The sequence below is a fragment of the Tiliqua scincoides genome, chromosome 10, assembly GCF_035046505.1.
Source record: "Tiliqua scincoides isolate rTilSci1 chromosome 10, rTilSci1.hap2, whole genome shotgun sequence".
NCBI classification, from domain to species: domain Eukaryota; kingdom Metazoa; phylum Chordata; class Lepidosauria; order Squamata; family Scincidae; genus Tiliqua; species Tiliqua scincoides.
The window spans coordinates 614,098-631,711 of NC_089830.1; the positions used below are offsets into that span (position 1 = coordinate 614,098).

Sequence of the window (17,614 nt, forward strand, 5' to 3'; positions counted from 1 at the left end):
GTGCCCCCTGAGTTGGGTTAGGCAGCCGAGGGGCTGCCTCCTGGACAGCGCCAGGCAGGCACTCCCTCCTCCTCTCTGGCTTGTGCTTTCTCGGCTGCTTATGAATGGATGGCAGAGGGTGCCCTGGGAAATCCAGCCAGCCACGCTTGAATTCACAGTGCCTGGAGTTGGCGCCCCTCCAGTGAGTTGGGAGGGGCGGCGGGGTGGGGGTGGGGAGGAGCAGCAGTGGCTTGTCTTTCTGCTGATGTCAGTGTGGGAGAATGCAGCGCAGGAGGCCTCGTGAATGAAGCTCCCCACTGGGCCTGCCGCCTTGGGAGGCGTCCCCAGCCTGGGAGGGAGCAGAGGGAGAGGGTGCCAGGAAGGTGGGGCGTAAACAAACATGACCTGCCTGTGACCCCTGCCGGATTTGAATGAATAGCTGAAATGACTCATCAGCTTGCAGGGCTGAGCAGGGGCTGGAGGAAGAGCTGCTCTGGTGCTCCTTGCTGTTGAGAGCCTGCAGCCCTGGAAGGTGGCCTGGACATGGCCCACTCCTATGGGGGAGTTGGGCGGAGTGTCCAGTGACTAGAGCCAACAGATTCCTTCCGGGTGGGGGTGGGGAAAGGAAGAGGGAGGGGTCAGTGGAAATGGTATCCTTTGAGTCCTGTGGACCCCACTGGTGCGTAAGGTGCATCATTACCTGCCGTCAGGTGAATCCTCCTCAGCTTGAATAGAGGGGAGACAGAACAGTGCTGGATTGCTTGCCTGCTGCTTAGACTGTTGCACTCCTCGGACATGCACACTGCACATAGAGCTCCTCTCCTGTGATGCTGGGGCACTTCTGGGCGCCTCGTCAAATAGCAGGAAGAAGAGAGACCATGAGGGCATCCAGCAGGGAATCATTTCCTTGGCCTTGAGGCAACCTGAGGCCCTGTGGCAAGGCTTCCTGGCTGCCTGTCTTGTGCTGTGGTCCTCGAGTGTCCTTGTACAGGCTGCTGATGCTTCTTTCTCCCCTTTCAGCTGGCTCAGGCTCTATGCAGGGTCCTCAGACGCCCCAGTCTACGAGTAGCTCCATGGCAGAAGGAGGAGACCTGAAGCCCCCCACTCCTGCATCCACACCACACAGTCAGATGCCCCCTCTGCCAGGCATCAGGTACTGCACGGTCACATCCTGCTCTTGAGAATGGCTGCTGTGCCTGGTCACAGATGCATCAGTGCACCGCAGGCGATGGCTGGTTAACTGTCTCAGTGCGCAGCTCCAGGTTAACACGTGTCTTCTTCCGCTTGGATCAGGAGTAACTCAGTGGGCCTTCAGGATGCCTTTCCCGATGGCAGTGACCCCACTTTCCAGAAGAGGAACTCCATGACTCCAAACCCAGGGTACCAGCCCAGCATGAACGCCTCTGACATGATGGGCCGCATGTCTTACGAGCCAAATAAGGATCCGTATGGCAGCATGAGAAAAGGTGATGGCACTTTGCATACTCTGGTGCACAGCTTGCAAATCCCTGAAAGTAGGAAGGTGTTCGGTGGTTGCCCCAGAGGCAGTGAGAAGCTCAGGAAGAGCCTCTTCCCTCTTAACGCTTTTTTCCTCCCCTTTCAGGAAGCGACCCCTTTATGTCCTCAGGGCAGGGCCCCAACAGTGGTATGGGGGATCCTTACAACCGTGCTGCAGGTCCAGGGATGAGCAACATGGCCATGGGACAGAGGCAACATTACCCTTACGGTCCTTACGACCGAGTAAGGTGAGTATTTAACGCTGGCTGCACTGCTCTGCCAGGCTGTTCCTTGATGTTGTTAATGTGCTTCCCTTCCTACGTTTTGCTCTGTGCACCTGCATGTTCTGACACTTCCGTTTCTGCACGGCTTGGATGTCTAGGGAGGGTTGTGTTTGCAGAGAGCAAGGTGGTGGCTGGAGGGCTGCGTATGCCTGGAATGGGAGAAGGGAGGACCATAGCTAGCCCCTGCCACTCTGAAGTGGAACTCAAGCCCCGTCTTTCAAGTCTTGAGGACTAGAAAATCCCCTTTTCAAAACCCGTACAGAAGGCCAGATGACACGCAGAACTGCAGAGAGCCCTGCGGTTTCAGCAAGAGTTGTCCTGCCTGTTTCTGGTAACGCAATCCATATTTGTGCCTTTCTACAGGACTGAAGCAGGAATGGGACCGGAAACCAACCTCGGAACTGGAACACCCCAACCCAACCTCATGCCTTCCACTCCTGATTCAGGGATGTACTCTCCGAGTCGCTATCCGCAGCAGCCGCAGCAGCGGTAGGTCACGGGACCACAGTGGATGAGTGTCGTCATGTTCTGGTCTTCTGGGTCGGAAACTAACCGTGTGCTCTCTCTTTGCAGGCATGACTCCTACGGCAATCAGTTTTCCACTCAAGGCACATCCTCGGGAAGCCCCTTTCCTAGCCAACAAGCCACCCTCTATCAGCCCCAGCAGCAGGTGAGCTTCCAGAGAGGCTGGTGGGTGTCGGAGAAAAGTGATAGTGGTGTGGCCTGTGAAAAGGGGGAGGAGAGAGTGCCGCAGCTGTTGGCTTGGCTTTATGCATATGGGGGGGTGGCATTTCTCCAGTACATATCTGAGTTGTATGGAGCACTTCTGTCCTGCTGTGGGTTTTGCAGAGGAAACAAAATACATTTGTGCTGGGCAAAAAGATTTTTCTACTGACAGAGGAAGCAAACCTTCAAAAATAGCATCTGTAGAAATAGGACGTTTTCAGTAGAGCTCCAAGGACATTCTAGTGATGTTCAGAGTACGTTTCCTACTTCTTTGAAAAGCAGCCCTGTAGAGAATTCTGAGGTGGGCTCTGGGAGGGAGGGGGGGAGCATTTTGTCCATCTGTTTTAACTCACCTTCACTATAAATTTACATAGGCATTTCTGTGAAGTCTTGGCAGCATTTTTACCTCTGTCTCAACAAGAGGCAGAATGTATCTCAGTACTTAGAGGTGCAGACATCACCTGTAGCTAGAAATTTGGGACATAGTCATCTATAAAGTTCTATTCTAAGGATATATCATAATGGAAGAATGGTGAAGAGCGAATGGTTGCACATAACGGGCCTTGCTGTCTGCAGCAGAGCCTCCCTTTCATTAGCCATTCTGGAGTCTGCACTTTGTCATGCCAAAGACACCTAACTGCGGAGAGCTTCAGTTGGGAGCTGCTTGGCTGGGATGAAAGGTGGTCAGTTATGGAGCCGAGTGCATGAGGTGGCACACCTTGCCTCCAGCTCCCAGAGTAAACCTCCACCCGTATGGCATTTGGTTCCCCCTCCCCATGCATAAAAAGGTGGCTCTGAAGTGCTGTGAACTAGTCCTGAAAGAGTAAGTGAAGGGCTGTGTCGGCTGGTGTTCCGTGGGTTCTGTGGCAAGCCTCTCCCAGCCTGGGCCGGTCACCTGGCCACAGCTGCACAGCAAGTTCAACTAATTGTTTTGGCCCGCTTAGTGCCAGTGCCCCCCGCAGGCCCTCTCGTTCACCAGGGGGCACTTCAGAAGCAGTGGGGAGCCCTGACACACGGCCACTGTCTTTTTCTTGCAGAATTACAAGCGACCTCTGGAGAGCAACTACGGCCCCCCAGCCAAGCGCCACGAAGGGGAGATGTACAGCGTGCCGTACAGCGCGGGCCAGGGACAAGCGCAGCAGCAGCTTCCTCCGGCACAGGCGCAGCAGCCAAGCCAGCAGCAGCCCGCCCAGCCTTCCCCACAGCAGGAACTGTACAACCAGTATGGAAATGCCTACTCTGCCACCGACCGCCGGCCTCCTGCTGGGCCACAGAGCCAGTTCCCATTCCAGTTTGGCAGGGACCGGGTCTCTGCTCCCCCGGGCTCTGGGACACAGCAAAGCCTGCCTCCTCAGATGATGGGCGGCCCCATCCAGTCCACTCCAGAGGGCCCACAGCAGGGCACCTTATGGCAGGGGCGCAACGAGATGGGCTACAGCTTTCCCAACCGGCAGAGCTCAGGCTCTGCCCCCCAGGGACCTGCATATCACGGAGTGGCTCGAACAGATGAAATGCTGCATCCAGATCAGAGGGTCAATCACGAGGGGCCGTGGCCTTCTCACGGGAACCGCCAGCCTCCTTACGGCCCGTCTGCCCCTGTGCCGCCAATGACGAGGCCACCACAGCCCAGCTACCAGACCCCCCCTAGCATGCAGAATCACATTCCTCAGGTATCTAGTCCAGCACCTCTTCCCAGGCCAGTGGAGAACCGCACCTCTCCGAGCAAATCCCCGTTCTTGCACTCGGGAATGAAGATGCAGAAGGCGGGGCCTCCTGTCCCAGCCTCCCACATAACACCAGCAACTGTGCAGCCTCCCATGATACGACGTGATATCACCTTCCCACCCGGGTCCGTGGAAGCCACACAGCCTGTGCTGAAGCAGCGGCGACGCCTAACCACAAAAGACATTGGTAATTCAGACGTTGGCTCCTCCTGCCCTGGGGGCTGGGGGGTGAACGCCAAGCCGTGGGGAAAAGGCACTCGCACCGCTCCCAACAGCCTGGGCGCTGCTGCTCACTGTGCCCGGTCTCCCTGCGTACGCCAGCAACAGATCTGTCAGGGCTTCCTCCTGCACAAAACCCGTAGGGATGAGCAGAGGCACTGTGGAGTCTGTCCAGGAGATTGAGAGTTTGGGGATTGAGCATGTGCAGGGCTGGGAACTGTGGGAAACGGAGCCAAGGGGAGGTTTTGTCTCTTTCTGGGTGTCACATGTGCTGGTCTATTGCTGCAGGGACTCCAGAGGCTTGGAGGGTGATGATGTCTCTGAAATCTGGGCTGCTGGCTGAAAGTACATGGGCTCTGGACACCATCAACATCCTGCTCTATGATGACAACAGCATCATGACCTTCAACCTCAGCCAGGTGGGTCAGCTCCTCCCTGGTCAGAGGGCTGTGGGCAAAATTGTTAAGGGTGGAGCACGGCTCTGGGCCCGGTCTGTGCACGTGTTCATCTACTGCACAGGGCAGAATTTGATGTTTGAGAGTGAGCACACTTCTCATCTTCATGGCTTGAAATCTCTGGGGCTGACTTCTAGGCACTGAGCCACAGACTGATCCTCCTGGCTCCTTACACATGACCAAAAATATTCTGTGATGTGGATTGGCATGACTAAGGGCCAAATCTCATCCAGTTTTACAGCGCTGGTGCAGCTGTGCCAATGAGGCACGCGCTGCATCCTGTGGTATGGTGGCAGCCACAGAGGCCTCCTCCAGGTGCGGGAACGTTTGTTCCCTTTCCTCAGGGCTGCATTGCTGCTGCACCAGCACTGGAAAGTTGGCTAGGATTGGGCCCTTTTCTGGAATTCTTGGGCTGCTGTATGTTACCCAAGCCGAGGGGAAGAGAGTGAGTATGAACCACAGGATAGTGGAGTTGGAGGTCATCCAGAAGAGTTGGGGTGAGCCGTCAGATGCGCAGCCATCCTGTCTCAGGGTGTTTGTCTCCAGTTCAGTTCCCTGCGATTTCTGGTGTATTAATGGTGGGCTGCAGGGGTTATGATGACCACAGCAGCAGAATAAGGTTAGCTTGCTGCTTGCAGGGGGGAGAACCACTCCCCAAACACTCACCTGCTTTTGGCTGCTTGGTGGCCTCTAGAAACTGGCGCTGTTGAGGTTGTCTTGTGTGTGTGATGTATGCCAAGAGGCCCGTCTCACACTGAGCAGCATTGTGTTAGGACAGGCAGCTCAGGGCTGTAGGTGTGGTTTGGAGAAAAGGCCAGGTGACAGCTTGGTTCGACACCAACAAGTCTGGGGTGCAGCTCAGGCTGTTGCGCTCCCTCTGTCACTCACGGCCTCCTCTCACGGTTGCAGCGAGCGGCAGGCTCTAGCTTGACTGACCCTGCTGTGCAGTCTTGGAAATGGGGGTCTGTCCTGGTCGCAAGCCATAGTTTGCCAGTTCAGCTGTTGAGTAGCAAAATACCCAGAGAAAGAAGGAAGGCTGCTCCTTTCCGAGTGGCTTGCCTGGAACCAGCCTCTAGCTTGTGGCCTCCTCGGGAGCAGGAGTGTTGTGCAGCTACCGCCACCACCCTTCCTTCTGGTCTTGCCTGACTGAGCCTGACTGCTGCCCTGCCTGTCTCAGTCCTCCAAAGTCTGCCACCTGGAATGTTTTTAACTGGTCACAGCGGGGAATAAATGGGCTCCTTCTACATGCAAAACAAGTACTTGACCATTACCTTTTGGGCATCAATTAATAACAACATTAACGGTGGAGGGGGGGGAGAGCTCCTTGGTCTGCAGATCATGTCAGCCAATGCTCTTGTGGTCTCTTTTTTTCACTTGCATCTCTGCACTCTGAGCTGGTTTGCTGTCTAATCGTCTCCCTCTCTCTTTTATCTTGCAGCTGCCAGGATTGTTGGAGCTCCTGGTAGAATATTTCCGGCGTTGCCTGATTGAAATCTTTGGAATCCTGAAGGAGTACGAGGTGGGAGATCCAGGACAAAGAACACTGCTGGATCCAGAGAGGTTCTGCAAGTCTTCAGGCCCTGCTCCTGAAGAGGGGGTGGGACAGGAGCTGTGGAGTCCCAATTGTGAGGAAGAGGAAGGTGAGGAGGAGGCTGCTTTTGCCAACAAAGCGGCAGCACCTCTTGAGAACAGCGAGGAGAAATTAGTCAGCAAGTTTGACAAACTTCCAGTCAAGGTCGTGCAGAAGAATGACCCCTTTGTGGTTGATTATTCTGACAAGCTTGGCCGGGTCCAGGAGTTTGAGAGTGGGCTCTTGCACTGGCGGATCGGTGGGGGAGACACCACCGAACACATCCAGACTCACTTTGAAAGCAAAATGGAGCTGCCCCTGACTCACAAGCGAGCACCCTGCAGCTCCGTTTTGCGAAAACGTGCTGCGGCCGAGAGCAAGCCAGTCACTGGAGAGGGGGGGTCCCCTCCGTCCGACGTGCCCCCAGAGAAAAGGATAACGGCCACGATGGACGACATGCTCTCAGCACGGCCGGGCTCCTTGGCAGAGGAGGAGGAGGTCAGAAATGTGGAGGCCGCCAAGGAAAGCAGCACGTTCCCGTTTGGCATGAGTCCTGCGCAGAGCCACCGAAACATAAAAATCCTGGAGGACGAGCCTCACAGTAAGGATGAGACGCCCCTCTGCACGCTGCTGGACTGGCAGGACTCTCTGTCGAAACGCTGCATCTGTGTCTCCAACATCATCAGGAGCCTGTCGTTTGTGCCAGGCAATGACTTTGAGATGTCCAAGCACCCTGGGCTGCTGCTGATTCTTGGGAAGCTGATTCTCCTGCACCACAAGCACCCCGAGCGCAAACAGGCGCCACTGACGTATGAGAAGGAGGAGGAGCAGGACCAAGGCATGAGCTGCAACAAAGTGGAGTGGTGGTGGGACTGCTTGGAGATGCTGCGCGAAAACACTCTGGTCACGCTGGCCAACATCTCCGGTCAGCTGGACCTCTCGCCGTACCCAGAGAGCATCTGTTTGCCTGTCCTCGACGGACTCCTCCACTGGGCAGTGTGTCCCTCAGCAGAAGCTCAAGATCCTTTTCCAACCCTGGGGCCTAATGCTGTCCTCTCCCCTCAGAGACTGGTTTTGGAAACGCTCAGCAAACTCAGCATCCAGGACAACAATGTGGATTTGATCCTCGCAACGCCACCCTTCAGTCGCTTGGAGAAACTCTATAGCACCATGGTGCGGTTCCTGAGCGACAGGAAGAACCCTGTATGTCGAGAGATGGCTGTGGTGCTTCTGGCCAACTTGGCCCAGGGTGACAGCTTGGCGGCTAGAGCCATTGCGGTGCAGAAAGGCAGCATTGGCAACCTGTTGGGGTTCTTGGAAGACAGCCTGGCAGCCACGCAGTTCCAACAGAGCCAGGCCAGTTTGCTGCACATGCAGAACCCGCCATTTGAGCCAACCAGTGTGGACATGATGCGCCGGGCAGCTCGGGCATTGCTGGCCCTGGCCAAGGTGGACGAGAACCACTCGGAGTTCACGTTATACGAATCTCGGCTGTTGGACATCTCCGTGTCCCCTTTGATGAACTCCTTGGTTTCACAAGTTATTTGTGACGTACTGTTTTTAATTGGCCAGTCATGACAGCCGTGGGATGCCTATAACCCTGTGTGCGTGTGTGTGAGTGGAGGACTTAGAAACTGAGTGTTGCCCTTTATTTATGCAAAACCACCTCAGAATCCACTGTCTGCCCTGCGCTGTCCTGCTTCTACCTTGGGGAAGAGATAGTCCCCCTCCCCCACCTCTGCCCTTCAGATCTTTCCTTAAAACCCCGTTCAAGGAGACAAAGCTCTCCCTACATAAATAAAAAATAGAGACTTTTTTTTATTTTAACCAAAGTTACTGTTGTTTACAGTGAGTTTGGGGAAAAACAACTTTGTCCTGTTACCACATCAACAGGATGCTACTTTCATAACTGTTTTTAATGGTAAAACTCTGAAGGACAAAAAAGTGACCGCTGAACTCTTGTGTGGTTTATCGTTGTACATTCACAATCTTGCAGGAACCAAGAAGCTACCAGTTGTTGACAGACCTTGTCCAATGGAGGCCTGTGCAGTAGAGTGTAGAACTTCATGTACTGTACACCTTAAATTGTAAACATACTGTAATAATGTCTCACGTTGAAGAAGAAGAAGAAGAAGCAGAAGAAGAAGAAGGAAAGAAAAGGCTGGATCAGCAGCAAGCTGTAGTTTTTAAAAATGTTTTTAGTTGATGTTGAGGAGAAAAAAGGCTTTTCCCCCAAAGTATCATGTGTGAACCTACAACACCCTGACCTCTTTCTCTCTTCCTCCTTGATTGTATGAATAACCCTGAGATCACCTCTTAGAACTGGTTTTAACCTTTAGCTGCAGCCTGACTGCTGCCACGTGTGTATATATATATGACGTTGTACATTGCACATGCCCTCCAACTCCTTGCAGTTTTGTTCCCTCCTCCCTGCACCCCCTTTATAGTATGACAAGTTAAAACGAGTTGATGACCTGCAAAAGCGAGACACCAATTATTTAATCTCTTGCCAGACCCCCCTCTCTCTCTATCTCTCTCTCTCTCTCTCTCACTTCTCTCTTTTTCTCTCTCTCTGGAGGAAGCTGTACAGGTCTCTGTGTATAAAGAAGTCATTGCTGTCTCAGCAGCCAATCAACTTATAGTTTTATTTTTCCTGGGGTTTTTTGTTTTTGTTTTTCTTTCTAATCGAGGTGTGAAAAAGTTCTAGGTTCAGTTGAAGTTCCTGATGAAGAAACACAATGGAGATTTTTTCAGTGATGAATTCTGCATATTTGTATTTCAGACGATGTAGCTAAAAAAAACTTGATGTAAATTCCTCCCTTTTTTCCTTTTTTGGCTTAATGAATATCATTTATTCAGTATGAAATCTTTATACTATATGTTCCACGTGTTAAGAATAAATGTACATTAAATCTTGGTAAGATGTTTGTGAGGGTTTTCATTTTGCCCTGAACTGCTTGGCCCCTCTGCCCTTTGGGGGTTGGTTATCTTCTCCTTATCAGCTACAGTCATTACAGCTGATTTCATATGTAAATTGGTGCTTCTGTGTAAAGTGGATCTCAGCAATGATGAGTAAAGTGATGTTTAGGAGCAAGGTAGTATCCTGCCTCAAAGGGCAATATTTTTACTTTGTAAATCAGACGGTTTTTTATGTAAGAAAAGGACTTGCAACTTGAATGTGTAATCAAAGTGGGTCTGATCCAGGCCAGCATTATGATTCCTGCAGTGGTCAGCAGATATCCTAGTGGGGGTCCAGAAGGAGGAGATGAAAGCAAATGGTCCTTCTTGATGTTGCACAAGGTCCCCATGACCACCATGACTGACAACCAGTGGCAGACCTGCTCTGCGTGAACTTGTCCCTTTTGAAGGTGCCAAAGCCAATGGCCATCCACATCCTCTGGCAGTGAATTCTATGAGTTCTGCAGGTTGGAGGAAAAAAATCAATCCTGAATCTCCTGCCAATCAATGTCACTGACTGTAAGTCTTTCTCCAAAGAAGGAAAAACCTCCCACTCACTCTCTACATCATAAATCTCCACCATGTCTCCATTTAGTTACCTTTTTCCCCAAAAAGCTTCAAATGTTTCCCTCACTGGGAAGGTGTTCCTACCCCCTGACCATTTAGAGATTTCTTTGCACCTTTTCCAGCTCTAAAGTGCAGTTTTTGAGATACAGCAATGAGAATTGTATGCAGTTATTCCGATTGATCCTTTGAGCCTTTCCAGCCTATTCATTATCCTGAATAACTGGGCAACGTTACTGCTCACTCCAGTTATGAACAAGGCAGAAACCACCAGTTCTGAGATAAATCCTTGTGGGGATATATGTCTTCCCTCCACTGTGAACATGGTCTCCTTATTCCCACTTTGACTCCTGGTCAGCCTTTTTAACCAGCTTCCTCTTATCCAATGACTGCTAAGTCTCTCCTGTTTGGTAAACACTCTGTGAGTTTCTGCTTGAAGGTCCAAGTATACAATGTCTTCCAAATCTCCCCACCCATGAGCTTGTAGACAACTGGGAAGACTTCTTAACCAGTGTGTGAGGCAGGCCTTCCATCCTCTGAAGCCGTGCTGCTTCTTCCTCAACAATGCTTGTTCTTTTGTACATTGCTTGAGTGATCTTATTGTTTAATGCTTTCCACCAAGTTTCTGGATTTTTCTCTGTCTTCTGCATTGGCTACTTTTCTAGTCCTGTGGTATTGTATTGGCAACCTTCAGTCTCGAAAGACTATGGTATCGTGCTCTGAAAGGTGGTTCTGGCACAGCGTCTAGTGTGGCTGAAAAGGCCAATCCGGGAGTGACAATCCCTTCCACACCGGGAGCAAGTGCAGTCTGTCCCTGGTCTGTCTCCCTGGCTATGGGCCTTCCTTCTTTGCCTCTTAGCCTCAGACTGTTGGCAAAGTGTCTCTTCAAACTGGGAAAGACCATGCTAGTCATGTGGTACAGAGGTTCATTTACAGACATTTTGTTTTTGGTCAAGGGGTCAAACCCAGATGGGTGCCATTTGGGTCCAGCTGATCTGTTAGTGTTTAATTTGCTGCTAAGTTTAGAACTTCTTCTCTGTCTGTAATTGGATTCTTCAGCTACCTTCCCTGGAAGTGTTCATCCAGGCACCTGCCCTAAAGTTCGTGTATCATACAGGCCACTCTGATTGGTGTGTTCAGAGTCCTGCCTCAGCAGGGGAGGCTGACTCAGCACATGCCTTTTTGTCTGTTTTAGGCCTGTGAAATGGTCGGTTTTTGTCCCAGTAGGAAACTGGCAGTGATCTTCTTTGATGCATCAGTGAGGACTACATCAGTGAACTTTTTACAATGAATTGGGAGGGGCGCTATGAACAGATGCCCAGGGGGGTTCAGCCTCAGCGTGTGGAAAGCAAGGTAGCCGGCAGTGTGCCATGATCTGAGAACACCCTCACACTCACCTGGCCTGTTGAGCAGACAACAGTCTCTGCACGGCTCTAGCCAAGCTGCAGGCAGTGGCAGCCGTCCCACTCTATGGATCATTTCCTCTGCTTCCTTCCCTCTCCCCATCTTAGCTAGGGCCATGGGAAGAGAAGCCTCCTGGTTGCGTTTTAGGGGTTTCTCCACTGGAACAGCTCAGAGCAGCTCTTGTGCCTTCCCTGAGGCAAATCTGGGAAAGGACAAAGAGGAACACTGTGCTAGACTTGGGTTTGCCCTCTTCAGCATAATGCCACAAGACTACTGCCCGTGCTCATGGGGGCTCACTGTGACTGTTGTCAGCGCATGGGAAAGTTGGGCATCGAACTGATGGGTCCTCAAGACAGATGGGGACATGCCTGGCACTTCTAATGAACCCCAGGCTCAGGTTGGTAGACTCTTGCAGGGCAGGATGTGACTAATGATCATTTTGATCTTGGAGCCATCAAATACATTCCTCCTGTTCAGATGGTCTGTGGGGTTTACTCCCACTTCATCATCCCAAAGAAAAATGGGGACATTGGTTCAACCATCTGATGAAAAAATTGGTTCTTGATGGGGACTCTAGTTGGTCCTTGTAGTGCTCAGGTAGGATGGCTTCCTGATGGCAGTAGATCTTTCTGAAGCCCACCTCTAGATCTGTTTCAGACCTTCCCACAGGTGTTTCTTCATTTTTGTGTAGGTGGAACACCACTTCCAGGATTATTATTATTAATTATTAACAGTATTTATATACCGCTTTTCAACAAAAAGTTCACAAAGCGGTTTACAGAGAAAAATCAAATAACTAATGGCTCCCTGTTCCAATAGGGCTCACAATCTAAAAATTGGGTGTAGTTTGGCCTTCATTGGGCCCCCAGGGTCTTCTCCAAAAGTTTTAGGGGCTCTGGTGCCTCAGCTAGGTGTCCAAAGGATCACAGTACAGGGGGTCCCATTTATAAGTCCAAGATAGGGGCTGGAAAACTTGGACGTTATAGTGAAATGACTTATCAAGGGGATTAATTCCACTTTAAAAATCATAAGGGGTTGTAAATGGGGGTTACTAGCAATTAGCAGCAAAGACAGTGTCTGTGCAGCAAATCCAAATATCCAAGGAGGGCAAGATCTGAAGGTTGCAATCATACGCTCACCTGGGAGTAAGTACTCTTGAATTCAGTAGTGCTTCTGAGTAGACATGCAAAGATTACACTGAAAGACACATTCCCTGTTAGTTAAATTAATGGTGACACACAACAGAACAAATGCCAAAAGTGACATTTGTGTGCTGTAATACTGCAAGTAATGATGTTCTTTTAAGAGCTCAGAGAGTGGGGGAAGGAGAAAGGAGCGCACACAGGCATAGCAAAATGCAGACATGCTGTCCCTTGCAAAGCATGGAACAGCTTGCAGGCACAGCAAGGGTGAAATCCAGGGGCTGCCCCTCTGAAAGCTCCCAGGATAAATAAGAGCCTGCAAGAGGCAAATGGCACAAGTGTGGGCAATCTTAACATACAGGCCCTCAAAAAGTGGAGAACTTAAATGTGGGGAAATAGGAACAGGGACCGCTTTTATTCCTGTGCCAGGCTGACATTGTGACTTGCTCTAGCAGACATCAACACCGGATCCAGGATATTCAGTGGACTTTACCTTCAGCAGCACAGCTTTGTACTCAAGTCTCTCCAAGAGCATTTAAGCACCCAGCTGGAGGAAGGAACACCTTGGAGTGATCTCAAACAACAAGGACCAAAAAGTTATTTCTCTTTCTCTGGAATGGTGTCCCAAGATCATCAGCATTACCATGCTTCAGAAGGCTCTTAAGATGGATGTCCTTGTTCTAGTGCAACTCCTGGGAATGCTAAGCTACTGCCAAGAAGTGACTTTGTTGGCGAGGTTTCAAGCAAGGTTCTTACAAACCCATCACCTCCAGCAAGACACGTCGGTTGATGCAGATCTCCCAAGCAGTCTGGTATGATTGGCTGTGGTGGCTCTCAGACAACCGTCTGAACTCTGGGTCTCCCTATCCAGGATCCTCCAAAGATTATAATCTTCCCAGATTGCCAGGGTTGGGAAGCTCATTTCCAGGACTTCACAGCACAAAGCCACTGGTCAGCTTCCAAGACACTGAGAAGCATCCATTTCTTAGACCTCGGTGCCATCTTCTGAGTTTGGCCTAAGCCGTTGTGAACAGGCTGGCTGGGAGCAGAGGAGACAAGATCTTTTGCCGGGCAGAAAGACATCTTTGTTCCATTAGAGCAGAACACATCCTGCATGAGACCAACACAACAGTGGACTGGCTTAGCAGGCAAGTTCTCAAATAGAGTGAGTTCTGAATCCAGAGGTGTTTTAGCTGATTGTTGGATGCTTTGGGAAGATGAGAATAGATTCTGTTTGCGTTGCCAGCCAACCACCCAGTTGAAAAATTCTTCTCCAAGGGCAGAGCAGCTCAATCAGCAGGCATTGGGCTTTACCAAACATGACCACTGGGATCTCTGTACATCTTCCCTTCCCTTCTGTTTGATTCTCCCTTGAAAGTTGAGAGAGAGGAGGTGATCAGCAGGCAGTCTGTTGACTGGCAAAGAGGGCCTCCCCAGCCTTGCTTGGAAATACTACAGGGGACTGAAGCTGGAACACTGGCAAAGTACGTACCTTGCCCCTGGTCTGACCCCATGTAAAGCAGCGTCTTTGATCAGCATGTTGATATGGTTCTTCAAGTAAATAAGAAAAATAAATCTCTGCAGAAGGCTTGGAGGGTCTTGCAGCACACAGACCACTGTTCTGACCAGGCTTGAGCCTTGTGAGAGCCGAATCTGTTGTCTGCCACATTGCAATGAGATGCAAAGTAGATGCCTGCAGTTTCTCAGAGCAGCAAAACTATTTATCCCATGTTGTTGTGATAAGCAAGCTGTAAAATGGCAAAATTAGGGCTTTTCAGCAGGAGATGTGAAATAACTGAGACGAGGAACACTTTTCATGCTGGCTTGTCTTCCCTAAGGGGGGGGGGAGAGACTCTTGTGAGTTTGTTCCCCAGTTGCTGCTTTCACAAAATATGTGATGTGCACTCATTGCATGGGGTGCCAGGTCTGCCCTTCATGAATTGCCTTGGGATACTCTTACGATGAGTTGGCCTAGATGCCTTGAAAAGGGGATTGGACACTGACAGAGGAAAAGACCATCACAGGTAGTCATGATGACTGTTTGCAACCTCCTGGTTTTAGAAGTAGGCTGTTGCAGAAAGCCAGGTGCAAAGGAAAGGCAACAGGATGCTGTTCTCTTGTGTGCTCCCTGAAGCATCTGGTGGGCCGCTGTGAGATACAGGAAGCTGGACTAGATGGGCCCCGGGCCTGATCCAGTGGAGCTGTTCTTATGCTCAACGTCCCATTGCAGCTAGACACTGTATGGCAGTGGTTCCCAAACTCACCCAGCCTGCAATGCCCTCGTTGAGCTCTGGACCCAAGTAAGTGCCAATGACATGCAACATGATGACACTTCCACATTGCGTCACCAAAAAGTGCCTCACAAATAGTGCGAAATGGTGCAGGGACAGAATGGACCCTTTTCCAGCTCCACAAAGAGCACAGCCTGCCACTTCAGACCTCCAGGCGGCACTCAGGCGCATTGCGTTGCACTCATGTTGCTGAGTGGCTTGGCCTGCAATGCCCCCAGAGATGCATTGCACCAGTTTGGGAACCTCTGCTGTAAGGGAACATGGGGGGGGGGGAGCGGTTTCTGGCTGTTTCTCTGCCATTCAGGAACCCAAGTGAGCTTAGGAGGAACACTTGAGGATCGGTATGGGCAGTCAGCTAGAGAATGCTGCTGTGCAGCAAAAAACTTTCATATGAAATTGGGGGGGCGGTTCAAGTTGCAGTGATCACAGGCAGCATGTGAACTCCAGAGCCGGCCTAAATTGCTCCCTCCAGTTCTGGTTCTGGGCCCAAAGTGGGGAAAGCTTCTGCAATCAAGCAGAAACCTGACTGACGAACAGCAGGAGGCTCCCTCATGTCTTGAAAAGACAAACAAGATTTGCACATTTTTTCTTCTGTCATTCGCATTTAATGCGTTTCTATGTGTGAACAAACTGCTTATTTCTGGCCATCAATGGTGTCATTTTCTGCTTAATGATGTCACTTCCAACCCTTAAGAGGCAGCATGAATGCTAACGGGCTCTCTGTATGAAACAAGCTTGACACCCCTGCTCTAGGTAGCTTCTCTTCCCCTCATGCTACTGCTTCTCCACAGCAAGAGTGGCAGCATCCACGGAGGCCTGCATGCCTCCTCATCTCCACCTGACCCCAGCACATAATGTATCTGCATCAGACACCACTTCTGCCAGGTTGCTTCCTACCCCTTTGTCTTTACAAAATGTTCTGCCACCTGGTCTTACAGGAATATCCAAGCAAACGTAGATGGCTCTCAAGGCTCCATCCCAACAGAACCTCATGGGCTGTGTCCAACCTCCTCCCTTCCTCAGCCAAGCATGACAACCATGAAAAATCTGATCTCACACGAGGAACAGTCAAAACTTCTGTCCCACAGCTTGGAAAGTCTGACCAGTTCCAAAATTTGCAACGAAGCAAGCCAAGGGTTGCTATCCACAACACCTTTACGTTGTGAAATGGGCCCAGTTTTATTTTTGCCTCTGAGAATGGCACAGAATCATGCTCAGAACCAGGGCCCGATACTGTCCAACTTTCCTGCGCCCAGCCCCAACATAAGGGAACAAACACCCTACCACAGGATGCAGCATGTGCCCCACTGGAACAGCAATGGAATTTGGATAGGATTGGGCCCTCAATCTGTCACATACTGGATTACTGAGAACACAACCATATGCATTACTCAGAAGTAAGTCCCATTGTGTTCAATGACACTTCCAGGAGAGTGTATATAGGATTATTCCCAGATGGCTACTCTCTCAGCCTTCTGTGACACAATACACAGGAAGGCAGGGTTGTGTTTTTTTAACACCACCGGTAAAGCTGTTTTTCAAGAAGTTCTGAAATCCGTTCCTGCTCCTTTGTGCCAGAGTGAGGCTTGTCTTGCAGGCCCTTCAACTTGATGGCCTCATGTGACATTTGCTTCCCTACCATCAGCAAAACATTCCTCTGCAATGGCCCCAAGGATAAATGACCCATGTGCCCTATACTGTTGTATCTCCCTGCCCTCCATTCTGAAGTCTTCTTTGTAATGGTGCATGTTTGACTCTTGCAAGCTGGGAATTCACAGAGGTAGGGGAGTTAGTTCTATACTGGCAAGAACCAGTCATGGTGGGTGGAAGTACACAATACACAGGTGGGCTGTATCAGCTCCCAGTAATAAGAGAAGCTTTGAGAACAGTTACATCTTTGGTTTCCTGTTCTCTCCAGTACCATTTCAGTCCCCCAGGGAAGAGACAAGTGGAATGGATACGTTCAGAGTAATGTTTTATTATCCCATTGGCTTACCTTTAGTAAAATGATCCAAGTGTACCTATGTGGGCTATTTTTGCAAGAGCCTATTCTTGAAGAGGCTGATGGATCCTGCTGGCAGTTCTAGCTGTATGTGAATAATTCTGCCCTCCTGCCTTTATCTTTGTGTGCTGCAGCATTCAGAGTGCTGAATGTTTTCCAAGGCAGGCTCCACTCAGGTTGTACAAGAGCAAAGCTCACAAGGACTGGTGCCCCCTGCTGTACCATGAGGTGCTTCTGAATCAGACGCACCCCGTGTCTTTGGCAGACAAACGGCCTTGTAGCAAGTTCTTTAGGTGCAAGAAGGACGTCTCCTCAAAATGGAGATTTCTTGTGGTTTTTAAAGGGATAAGTGGACAGTGTACAATCTTGACTAGGTCTGTTTTTTTCTCAACCAGTGGTACTTGAGGTGGTGTTTGAACGCACGCTGTGCAATCACAGCACAAGTGTGCTGCATGATGGGACCTTTAGCTCCAGCCATTTCTGTCCAATGCTGCATATATGCAACAGGGATCAATCGTGTACACGTATGGGCTGGGCAGAAATGGGTCACATCTGAAGCCTAAACTGATGGTGTCACTTCTGGCCGTGACGTCCCTTCCAGGTTGACGACATCCACTTCCAGTGGGTCCTGACAGGCGGTCATTCTAAAAAGCGGGTCCCAGTGCTTAAACGTTTGAGAACTGCTGGGTTGGACAGTTCCAAAGAAGCCAGTCGCTGCCTTTATCAGTGTCCTTGCAGGACCCCCTCCAAGGAGCCCAGGGAAGCAGCCCAGGGGGTCTTGCATCTTCAGCATCTGGAA

At 50.7% G+C, this 17,614-nt stretch overlaps 1 protein-coding gene across 2 annotated transcripts in view; it reads left to right on the plus strand.

Annotated features, from left to right (window-relative positions):
• Positions 1-9,354, plus strand: part of ARID1A (AT-rich interaction domain 1A) — an 86,243-nt gene extending 76,889 nt beyond the window's left edge. For both annotated transcript variants that reach the window (XM_066638334.1, XM_066638335.1), the window contains exons 13-20: positions 1,000-1,132; positions 1,273-1,445; positions 1,583-1,724; positions 2,124-2,249; positions 2,334-2,430; positions 3,524-4,397; positions 4,718-4,848; positions 6,323-9,354. In XM_066638334.1, the coding sequence (XP_066494431.1) occupies positions 1,000-1,132; positions 1,273-1,445; positions 1,583-1,724; positions 2,124-2,249; positions 2,334-2,430; positions 3,524-4,397; positions 4,718-4,848; positions 6,323-8,032 (3,386 nt within the window). In that variant the 3' untranslated portion in view covers positions 8,033-9,354. The remainder of the gene's footprint in view (positions 1-999; positions 1,133-1,272; positions 1,446-1,582; positions 1,725-2,123; positions 2,250-2,333; positions 2,431-3,523; positions 4,398-4,717; positions 4,849-6,322) is intronic.
• The last annotated feature ends 8,260 nt before the right edge of the window (positions 9,355-17,614 follow it).